The 12,377-nt window shown below is 35.6% G+C and overlaps 1 protein-coding gene across 2 annotated transcripts in view; it reads right to left on the bottom strand.

Annotated features, from left to right (window-relative positions):
• LOC121314916 (R-spondin-2-like) overlaps positions 1-12,377 on the bottom strand; it is a 56,429-nt gene that overhangs the window by 17,614 nt on the left and 26,438 nt on the right. For both annotated transcript variants that reach the window (XM_041248661.1, XM_041248662.1), the window contains exons 4-5: positions 5,707-5,847; positions 4,788-4,976 (exon numbers count right to left, since the gene is read on the bottom strand). In XM_041248661.1, the coding sequence (XP_041104595.1) occupies positions 4,788-4,976; positions 5,707-5,847 (330 nt within the window). The remainder of the gene's footprint in view (positions 1-4,787; positions 4,977-5,706; positions 5,848-12,377) is intronic.

Here is a 12,377-nt window from a genome sequence, read left to right as displayed (position 1 = left end):
GTTTTCCATATACTTAACAAAAAAAACTGAAAAATGTGGTATTTCGAAATCTAACAGTTACTACTATTACAGATTCCGGTAGACTTTTGCAATATAATTTTGCAATCTCTTTGATTACATGATGTTAAATAAAAGATATAAATTATGTTCACATAGTTTCTATTAATTATGTCTCAATCCTAAAATTCTAGTTGATGTAAAACATTTGTCCATGTACACGATTCATTGGAGATACCTACTGTGCCTATATGTTTTATCAAGGTGGTAGGTTAAACAATCTTTAAATTAAGAAATTATGAATTTTTGCTATGCTTTGTATCAAGTTTGGCTTTGTTGTAAGCTTCAATAGTCTCCTCACCTGTCATACTTTATGTTGATATTGCAATGCCAATACCGTGAACGATAATCTGCTTTTGAACAAGGATCCAGAAAATTAATCTGTATCTATGAACTTAGCAGCTGTTGTAGCCACTTCAGGATTTGCAACGCACCACAGGTGTCCCTGAGAACCTAAAAACTGTTAGATGAACCTCTGTGTCTCTGTTGCATGGCAGACTACCTAATTACAGGGACAACATAAATTAGACATTGCCAAAATGAAAAAAGGAAGCTCTACATGCTACAGTATCTGATGATTATATTCTTGGTGACAACTGGACACCTCTATAAGTGTAAGCAATCCATGACAGTGGAACAGAGCTTCACCATCTGGTTCCTCCCTTGCTAATGTTAGGTAAACCCCAGCAACAAAGGTTTCAACATAGCATTTAATTTTTACAGCCAAACTGTGGTTCCACTTCAGTGATCGTAGTAACACCAAATACCGTACAAGAGGAAATTTTGACGGGAGTTTATTTTGGCTTTATTGGCGGTTTTTATTGGCTCGCCAATAATTCTTCCACCAATCACAGTGTGGCATACAGTGAGTGATCCCGGCCTCTGACAGACTGGTATGCAGCACAGGTTAAAGAAACACTGGGCAAGGGAAAGAAGTGTCAGATGTCAAAGTGAACATGAGAACATGAGAATATGAGAATATGAGAATGGCAGTGAGTGATGAAGTCAATTTGCAGACCGGACATTTACATCAATTGATTTAGAAAATCTGGAATTTATGATGCGATCAAGAACTCTGAGGCTGTGTAAACTGCACCTGCTACTGTGGTACTGTTATTTTTTATATTAAGCATTTTGTGTTGTTTTTTTTTTTTTTTTACAAGGAGTTAATTAAGTACTGTAACAGCCCAAATAGTTTATTCCAGACTTGTCTGTAATAAAAAGCAAATTTGCTTTGGATTGTTATTGTCGATTCGTTGTAGATACTATGATTAAGACACCCACCGTGCAGGTAATAGTGTCTCTAAACAATATGTTCAAATAAATTAGCTCTGCACCGTATAATAAGTCTATTAACTAGTTTTAAATTGAAAGCAATTTTGTTTTGGCTTTATTGTTAGTTTTTACACGTGGCAATACCGTCCTACAATTACTGAATGATATTGTGATCATTCCACTGTGTTATGTTAGTGAACCAGAGCTACATTTTAAAACTTAGAGTTAGCAAATGCCTATTGTTAAAGTGTACTGCAGCTACTAATCCTTTCTAATTACCGGTATCTTAAAATGAAGGGCTATAGGACTATGAAGGACTGTAGATGCTATAATGAGTTACTGTAAATGAGATATTGTTTTAGAAGACAGATTTCATTACGTAAACATGTATTTGAATGTTTTTTAAATTAAAAGTAGAAATATAAAACTGTGGCATTTTAGGTGCTAAGTGAAAAACAGCAATTCAAAACCGGCCAAACTCTACCAAGGTAGCAAATCCGCCGAATTTAATACCAGCCAAAATTTCCCGTTATACGGTATAAAGTATGTGACCCATCATTCCAAAATCAGTCTGAAATCGCTAATTCCCTCTAAGAATACAGCTCAGAAAACATGCAGGAGCGTGACTATAGGGAATTCACCAGGGTCTGACGAACACCCCCCTCTCCAACTGTATTTTTTCCCCCGTAATAAGTTTTTGGTGAGTATCTCAGGTCAGCTGTGTAAAGATGGTTATGAAACTGCATCCCTGTGTTGTGTGGTGTTGCATAAACGTGTTGCATTCTGTACACAGTAAACATGGCTGACTCTTATGTTGGAACCAGGTGGCATCAGATTCGGAACTGCTGGTTACAGATGGGGAAAAATATATTATTATTATGTTAAAAACATAAATGTCTCTAATATAGTCTGAATTAAAGAAATTCTTAATATACTTGAATTGCCACTAATGCTTCCAGTGATTCTTAATGAGTTCTGCCGACAAAGTAGTTGAGTCGTTTCTTTTCTTTCTTATCTTAATAAACAATATTGACAAGTTCAATACAGTTCAATTAATCTGACAGTTCCTACTTTTTGAAACCATACACAAATCAGCATCTCGTGGGCTTTAGCTACATACTGTGTATATGTGTATTGTTGTACCAGTTCAATCATAAATAGCAATAAAAATTTTATGAATGGCTAAAAAATGTAAGACAAAACATGATGGCCACCACTTGCATCCTAAATGAATTGTTAGTAAAAATGATATTAGTGTATCAGCATGAATACTTAATTATCGTAATGTAGTGTAGATATGATTTTGAGAGCTCTACAGAAGCAACAAGGGTGTTTTACAATGAAACCAGGATGTGACAAAAGAGAAAATGACAGAAAGTGCATAAAACAACAAGAATACATCAGTTAAGATAACCCTGATATGTCAATACCAAAAAATGTGTATGTTGTAAAACATTCCAGAGTAAGATTCTGGACCAAATTTGAAACGTGTGAATGCATTATTTCATTACTTCTCTGACATTTCCTGGATCACATGACAGCCCGCCCAGTTTTTTGAGTTAAGGGTCCCCTTTGTGCAGACAACAGACTGTAGCCAATTGCAGACAGGCATTTGCAGAAGAGCCCCCATGGGGTTTGATGGACTATGTGGGTGCATTGAGATAATGGGTGGTGGGACGGGAATGCATGCCTGTGATTGGGGGAGCACGCACAATAGCGTGAAATGTAAACCTGACAGAGGGAGGGGCTGGGTGAAGAGTGAGTTTTGGAGCTGTGGGAGGGTACCTGTTGTTTTTCTTTTTTTAATTACTGAGTCAGAAACGGAGAGACTGTTAGCTTTGTGTTTGTTACCTGCCTGTTTATTAAACCCTTTTATTTATTCTTTGTTTGTTATTGTTTATTGCATTTATTTTATTGAACTGCTCGTTCTTGTAAAATAAACCGTGCATTTGAGACCCGAATACTTGCTGGATTGCTTCCTTTACCTCCATGTTATAATATCAATTTAAAATTGTGTTGCAACATATTGAATACCAGTTTTAATTTTCAGTTCAACATCAAGCATTGCAAACATACCGACAACAGTCAGTTGTGCAGTTTCTTTGTTTTTTGCAGTATGCACTGCAACCAGGTAGGATACATTCATCTCCTTCTCTGAGACAGTGACTGATTTTTTTTAAGAACGTATTGCTGTTTAGCTAATTGATCAGCTATCTTCTGGAAGAACGTGTCCTTTCCTGTGTCTCAAGATGCTGTGTCTCAAGATGCCGACGAATTAAAGCTTTTGTGAGCCAGTACTTCACAACACATGACACATGAGGACGCAGATCATCCTCGTCACCAATGTAAGGAAACCCAAAGTTAATATAAGATGGTAATTGCAAGTTTTACTTGTTTGTTTGTTTGAGCTGCAACAGGATTACTTTTTTTTTCGTTCTGCATCCATTTTAACAACTGTTTTCAAAATCACAAGTAACAGCACATAAAATGTCATCCCTATGCCTTATTTTTTTGGTTTATATTTAAAGCAGAAGACTGGTGATAAAGCAATACATTGTTTACATAATTACTGTTAATGATTTGTATGCAAATTATATTTATTTTGAATATAAGCATAAGAAGTTGTTTAGTAAATACAATGTGCACTGAATGTCATATTTTTTTGATTGTTTGGCGACCCATCAGAAACCTTGCCTTGACTCCCCACTTTGAGAAGCATTGTTCTAATAGATAGATTACATCACTACCAAATATTTGAAACTGTCACTGTATGGCCTAGAGACTAATGTTCAACTTACATAGACTCCAATACCATTAACTCCATAAGAAGCCAAATGGCTTCTTAGTTGCTTCATTGTATTACAACTACACTTCTCTTACAAAATATTATAGAAAACAGCTTTAGAAAAACATATGGATAGTTAAGTGGACCCAAATACAAATTACTCTATAAGTGAACACTACTTAGTAGACCCATTCAATAATGTGTTCTCCATTTAGAATCATAGCAACAGCAGTTTCTCATTCGACAGTCAAGCTGCCATGAAATAATGTCTGGAAATGTATTTAGTTACAGTGCCCAACTTTGCCAGGCTCTGGTTTTATAACATCTGTAACTGCCTTAACTGTAAACATAAGAGTGAGCATCAGTTTAAATTGTGTGCATTTGACAGAAATGACTCTCAAGGCTGTAACCACTTAATGCGACATGCAGAGGTAAAACTACAGTGAAGACCAACATCTGAAATAGCCCATATACTCAACAATTAGGGATAGCTCCAGAAGCAACTCCCAGAATAGTTAGATCAGGATATAATGAAAACAGAAGATCTTACCGGTAAAAATGTCAACACAATGCCTAGTTTAAGTCTGTAATTAATGGCACAGAAAAAGAAGAAGAAGAAGAAGAAGAAGAAGAAGAAGAAGAAGAAGAAGAAGAAGAATCATTATCTTACCCTTTGTACAGTGCCTCATGGCCATTCTGCACCTTCTGGACTCTGCAATAGTGGGGCAAGGCATTGTGTCTTTGGGTGGCTTTTTTACAATGTGGCGAGTTCTGGTCTCCAGACCCCATTTATAGCCACATGTTTTGTTTCTCCTGCTGCAGGTTCCCCATTCACTCCATGGACCAACCTCACAACCCTCTGTTGAAACACAACATAGTATGTAAACTATCTAGGAATAATGCTGAGGAAAAAGCTTAACTCCTTTGCAGTATAAAATTCGCAGCCTTATGCTAAACAGTGGCATTAGTAGATATTTAGAATGGTGATATGAGGCAGAAAAGATTTTATAACCACCACACATGTCTTTTTATAGTGGTTATGAGCACTTTAAAGAAAAATGTAATATATAAAAACTCCTGAAAGAGTATTATGACAATATAAGAAGCAAATATTAGGTACATTTGTCAAACAAAAGCATACTGATATTATTTGTGCTAGCATTTTTAGAGTAAATAATAGTACTGTGAACCAGCACTTAAAGAGCAACTGCTGTATTACAGTACTTGCCTCCAATAGGGGCAGAGATTAATGATTCTGGTGTACATAATGTACTGTGAGGGTAGACATGATTCTGGGAGCTCTATGGAGGCTACAGGCAAGAAGAATGAATGGACTTTTTATACCCACACCAGTTGCTCTTTAACATGCAAATAGTCTAAGGGAAGTGATTAGCACTTTCTAATGGACTCTCTATATCAAGGTTTGTAATTGTAAATTGATGCACACTATTGTTTAATACAACATAACTCAATTAAGTTGTGGAGACCTTTACTTATAGAGCTTAGAAACCGAATTCACACTCCTATTAGGTTTTTGCTTCTTCCATTAAAACAAATGTACAATATATATATTTGGTTGAATCCCTTACCCACACATTCCATGCTTTCTGAAGGTGAAAATCCATCCGGACATTCATCAAAGCAGCGGCCTTTGTGTACGTAAAAGCCAGATTTACACTTTGTGCAAAAGTCTTTACTAAAACAAGAGTCACAGTTGTCTATTCTGCATCCTGTAAACAAAAAAGAGGGACACATCAGTGAGATAAATGTACTCCTGTGTGAATCATGCTAGATGGTAAAAGTGGTAAAAAGTTTATTTGATATTTAACTTAGTTCTTTCCCCAGCCATAAAGTTTTGACTGAAATCTGTTATTTTTCTGTGTTTGTGCCTGTGAAAGATACAACAAACTGGGTTACAAACTGTTTTATCGTTATCCAAGTTAGACGATGGGTATGGTGTCCACATTGTACTGGACTGTAAAACACTATTCGGTTTTGTTTCACTTGTTTCAAACTAGGCCTCTTGAGATTTGGAGAAACAGGAAAATCAATTTCCACCAGATTTTCTCAGCACTCATACAATACAGATAACGTCACCTCCAGACCTACAGCTTTTGCACTACTTTTCTCAAAACATGATCACTCATTTAGACGGCATACATCTATTTCTGCCCTCTGCCCTACTAGAACACTGCAAATGAAAAGAACAATTTATGACAGATTTTCCCTACAAAATGAATCCCTACCTCGTCTGATTTTTCTTTTACTCTCATTTCTATTTCTATTTCTTTCTTTTAATTCTGCTCTTATTTAGTGGAAAACTACCCCACTACTGATCAAAATATGAGTACAGTTTACACATAGGCCTTACTGGGAAAAGCTACCCCTTCCTATTTGTACAACACTTCACTTAGTTTCTTATCAGTTTGATTAAGTGTTTTGAAGCCGTGGATGGTTCCATGAAAAGCTGAAAACTTAAACAAATGTAGCCGATAGTCGAACCAGGAATGTAGCATCTTATCCAATATGACATTATTGCATCCAGCAAAGCTCTTAAATTAGCAACTACAGTTCTTAGAAGTTCTCCCTCTAAGTAGTGATTGGAGCCAGTCTTGCTGGGCTTTTGAGATGTGAAGAGGTTTTCAAAATGAACTGTTGGTGAACAGACTGTACCATTACATGGAGCCTTTTATGTCTGGTTTGACAGACCCGATCAGCAATAAATCTAGGACTTCCTTACTTAAGGTAAGATTGGGTAGTACTCAATTTGGAATCAGCCAACAATGTTACTGAGACTGTTTGTCATTCTCCCAGTGAGAGGCAGTGGGATTAAAGAGTTTACTCTGGTCTGGCCAACCACCATCTATATGACCCCCAAGTAGAGACAAACCCATTATAAGTGTCATTTTAACAATATCAACAATCCTTGCATATAAACCTTAAAAATGTTGTATACAATTCAGCATGGTTAATGTTATAATAACAGACTAGTTATGTTTCAACTACCACTTCAGTGTGTCTTATTTCAGTTGATTTAAAGTTGTCCAGCTTTAAATTTAGTCATGAATGTACGCTTCAGATTATGTTTCTGTCATTCAATATGATTGTACATAGTGTGTTACATATACTGCATTTCACATTTTACTGCTGCAGTCTTTGAAGTACATACTTTCTCAAGGGATGTGTTTATTAGATATAATCTAGTTGTTACAATATGCAAAAACATAAAACAGTTTTAATGTGGTACAGCACTGAAAACTATTTTTCTAAATACCGATTAGACTAGTTTTTCTGTCAGGTGGAATACCAGTGTTTTGTTATGGGTTGAGTAAATGGTTTAACAAAAATAACAATAAAAAAAAAAATACATTGCAATGGCAATTATTTAAATAATTACATCTGCTAAATAAAATCTGTCATAATAATGATAGAAAATCAAGAATAAGACTTCTCTTTACCAAAAGTTCCCCCATAGTAAAAGCTTAGCAAAGTGCATTAAAAATACAGTGGCAGACTTTAATAAGGGCTGAATCATTCTTGCTTAATTGTTATCAATATTACCCAGTGCTCTATTCTCTCAGAACACGAGGAAGATACAAGGACTATGAGGGTGTCAGCAGTTGACAGAGAACAATATTTAAAAATTAGGGCTATACTCCTTGATCTTTGATCTGCTGGGTTCCAAATGGTTTTGAAACATCTTGCCCACCAATCAGAACATCCACCCATTCGCATTTACCGGCAACATTCCAAAGTGATAAAAACCTTCCCTGTGCTGCACTCTGAAGATATGGTTTTATTTGTCCATCTACTTGATTGTGACTCTAGCTGCACTTCAAAATCGCTCTCAGACTAAACAAACCCATCACCCTGAGAGATTAAGTCACTGCAATCTTATATACTTGGTCACTACAGTCAGTACATACATGCGTAGCAACAGAATTCTGTATGTCAGGCCTTTTTGGCACATTCTGACAGAATATAAGGCTTGAGCACCTCATAAATCAGATATATAATTTGAAAGCAGCTGTGTTACCATGAAGGTTTTTCTACTCCATCAACCCAAACCTGTCATCACCTGCATGCCTTCACTGCAATTACAATCTGTTGCTCACTTTAACCACCAACATGTTATGTGTCTTTCAGTCATTTACATCTCCAGTGAATCTAAAAACAGCTTTTTACATTATAATAACATTTAAAAGTTAAGGCTTAAGGTAATATGAGGCCTTTGAACATTGTTATTGTTTGGTAAAACGTTTAAAGCTTATTTCCTTACAAAGACATTACATCAAAATGCACACCAATGATATCAGTTTCATCACATTTACTGTTAATACTGTAATATGTGCAACCATTATTCATCAACTCCAGAATGGATCTGTCAAATACTATAACAGACAACAAGGTTAATATAACAATCAGGATTCATTTTGTGAATCATAATGTTCATTCTAGAATGAAAAACATTAAATAATAGTTTTCGGGCACAGAAGAGCCTACATTAATCACCCCCACCAGCCTCACACTGCTGAAGGTCATTACAGACAAGTTAATTACATTTTAATGTATTCGTTTCAATTTAAATCGTGTCAAATTTTGTGTACTATGCTTTATAATACATCCTGTTAGAACTGTAAACGTGTTATTACTATTAGCAGTCGATCTACACACCTTGTATTTAAAGAGCAACCTGTGTATAACTGTTAGCAACTCTTGGTAAAAAATGGTACAGGTACTATTCCTAACATTAAGGTAATTAGGGTTCAACAAATGTGTGCTTTTGAATGTGACACAGCATCCAAAGCATGCATACAAAAACCAGTAGTAATGACCCCTCAGCACCGTAACCAATCACAGATGTTACATTTGTGCTGTTTTTAATTTAATGTCTCAAAGCAAATGCATTCCACCTAGGCCACTGATAATAAACATACATATGGTTTGCAACTCCCACATTACTAAGCAGTGCAGCTGCACGTGTTCTCCCTTTTTTCATTAAAACACTACCAGCAAGTTACTGAAAAGGAGCCTCAAGCCTTTCACCAGCTGCCAGCCACAAGAAATAGGTGAAGTGTCATTAAAATAAAATCTGATGGGAATCAACTGGTAGAACTTAAAATAACCCATAATTAGATATGAATTTTGCTCTTCTCTCCAAACACGTTATATGCTTTAAAGTGCTAATAGATAATCTCTGATGAGAATGGCAATTCAACTTATAATACATCCTCCGTGACCACAAAAGTGGATGACTTTGGAACAAGGTTAGCAACTGTATAGGATTAACCTCCTTACCACCTTTAAAGTGCTGTCTAAGTGTCTTTAGGGATACTAATAAGAATTAATGAGGTCCCTGCATCTGGTACAGCTAGAAAATCGTGTGAATTTAAAAAGGCAAACTCTTGCAGGATTCATACTGAGTTTAATCTGCCACTGTTTATATAGTACAAATATACCTGAATGCCTTTCCCTCTCAAAGGGGTAGATTTTCCCCATATCGGTATCACCACATTTTCGTATTAAGGCAAAAAGCATACCAAACCAGAGATAAACAATTCAGACATTTAAATTACAAGCTTATAGGTATTCCTTAGTTGTTTTTTTTTTTTTTCTTTTTTTTTTTTGGTAGTTTTATTTGTTTGTTTTTTTCTAATGACAACCTAGAGTAAATAGCTTTGAGAATGTAGCCCAATGTCCTCATTGAAGACACTGAAAATGACACTGTGTCAAAACATTAGTTTCCCTGAACTTTAGTTAGTTTCCTTGCTAATTGGGGTCTATGAAACCAGATTTAAATATTATTCAGAATATAACAAAAACTTGAATGATCATACATGATCCAAATAAGAATGAAACAGAAATATAAATGAAACAACTTCCCAGAAACTCTTAAACTCATTGAATTGCAACATGATTTTTTTCCAATCCAGATTTTTGTCAAGTGCATTCTAACACAGTCCACCAAGCAATATCTAATCCTTAAGCACTTGTGGCAAGCACGTTTCACCTCTGTGGTTTGGAGGGCAAACTGAAAAACAATGAAAAAATGATTTCAGATGCCCAAAATAATGTCAAGCTGGGAGACGTTTGGCTCGTTGGATAACACTGCTGATTTAACACGCTGCCAACATGTTCCACTATCAATCCAATCATGAATCACTTACAAATTGGGATGAATTAAACTGATTGAGTACACTTGATTGCTGTAACAGAAATGCAGTTAGTGTAGGAATGTTTCCATGACCAATATAATGCATTTTTCCAAATGATACAATATGTATGAAATTGGTCACTTCATCAGCCGGTTTCAATTTATATATTAAAAATGGGATAACATCCTTCAAAAACACTGCTGTGTTTTGTCTAGAGGAGAAGGAGACTAATGTTAAAAACATAAAGTACAAACTGAGGAAAAAAAACAAAAAAAAACACTTGTACATTTAAGGCTCTTGAATTGATTTTCTTTCTCCAGTTAAATCAGCTATGCTTAACAAAGCCAGAAGTCCATTAGCTGCAGTTAAAAGATTATGTTAGAACACCAGCAAATGTCAGACTTGTGTTACAAATAAAATAAAGCCCTTCATGTTGAAGTATTAGTAAATTCAGATGTAAGTCATCAGATACAAAACGTGTATTGATTACAATAAGCTCTGGCATCTCAAACGTTTCCAGCAAGTTATTGTTTCTTTGGGCAATGAAACATACATGGTTAGCTTTAGCTACAGACTTTGGCAGTGAAACCCACAGTAGTTTGCAAAGCTACACTGGACTTAGTGTGTATTTACTGAGTTGATAGGAGACATATGGCCTCAATTCACAAAAGCCTGAAGATGTGTACAGACTTGTGTATCCTCAATTTGCTGGTGTGAGGTCATCTGGGGAAATACAAAAGCATGCATGGCATTCACTTGCCATCTACTGATAATGTATTGCCAGCGCTAATCTGTGTGGTCACTGTATCTGTAGATGATTAGAATGAGGTCTAGTGGGCCACCCACCAAGTCCAGTGGATTCGCCATGACCTTGATTATCATTATTAAAGTTGGAGCAATTTTAGTTGACCAAAACTCCTGGTTTACAAAAAATGACCTCCTTCCAACAGTTGTCATTAGAAAAAGGGTGGTCTTTGCATCTTCCAATCCTACATTTTTCGGTAGTGGTTGCTCTCGGAATCTGCTTGGACTGTTGCAGGGGGACAACCCTCTGCCTGTCCTGATAACTGGTTTTCATGGCGACTGGGAGCACATGTACAGGCCAATACATCCTATTTCTATTGGATGAAAAAAGTCAGACTACTTTAAAGCAAGGCAAAGGCACATTTTCTGTGATAACAGTTCAATTATCATTTTCAGTAGTTAAGTTTTATTAGACAGACTGTTAATCACTGTATCTTACACAACAATACTCCCCCAATACATGTTGGTATAACATCGAACATATTGTTTCCAGTAACTCAACAATTGGCTTCTGTGAGTTTTAACTGGTTAGTATACCTGATTATGCTAGATAGAAGTTTTGTGAAAATGATATTGCATAATAAGGCACAGGTCGAAGAAAGGGTGTATAATTAAGTCATGTCCAAATTACAAATGCATCAAAGTTCCACTGTACAAGGAGATTTTATTCAACAACGTTGTGACAACGTACTGTTTTGTTCTACTTTTCTGTCCAGGTTCTGTTCACTTGGAAGGTAATATTGAGCAACTTTTGCCATATTTCTGTAAAGTTTATATTCAACAAGAGCCTTAGAAAAAATAGGGTACTGTTATTACAACAGCTGTGAGAACTAGATAACTTTTTCCATCTATTTTCTTTTACTGGTCATTTGTGAGTTGAATTTATATAGGTCTGTCCAGATCAGCAGTAGCTGTGAAATAATGGAAGTACATTCATCCAGCACACCAAATACAAAATCTCTTTTGGCTAGAACTTTTTTATTGTATAATAATATTTAATAGTTATATTTACTCACACAGAGGTTAAGATTCCAATTTAAATTGGGATTCAAAATCATTCTGACATCATTTCATTAACATCTAATTTAACGTTCGTAAAAAATTATTATTATTATTATTATTATTATTATTATTATTATTATTATTATTATTATTATTATTATTTCATAGTTTGTTCCATAGCAAGCCATGTGAAACTCCTGTAACTCTGGACAGTATGTGCTTTAAAAACCAATCAGGACATATAAACAGTGAATAGTATAGAATAAGAAATGGCTATGAAAAGTTTCACTGCATTTGAA

Source organism: Polyodon spathula, chromosome 4, assembly GCF_017654505.1.
Source record: "Polyodon spathula isolate WHYD16114869_AA chromosome 4, ASM1765450v1, whole genome shotgun sequence".
Lineage (NCBI taxonomy): Eukaryota > Metazoa > Chordata > Actinopteri > Acipenseriformes > Polyodontidae > Polyodon > Polyodon spathula.
The sequence above is the reverse complement of the archived record's forward strand: the minus strand, read 5'-3'. Positions and strand labels throughout refer to the sequence as shown.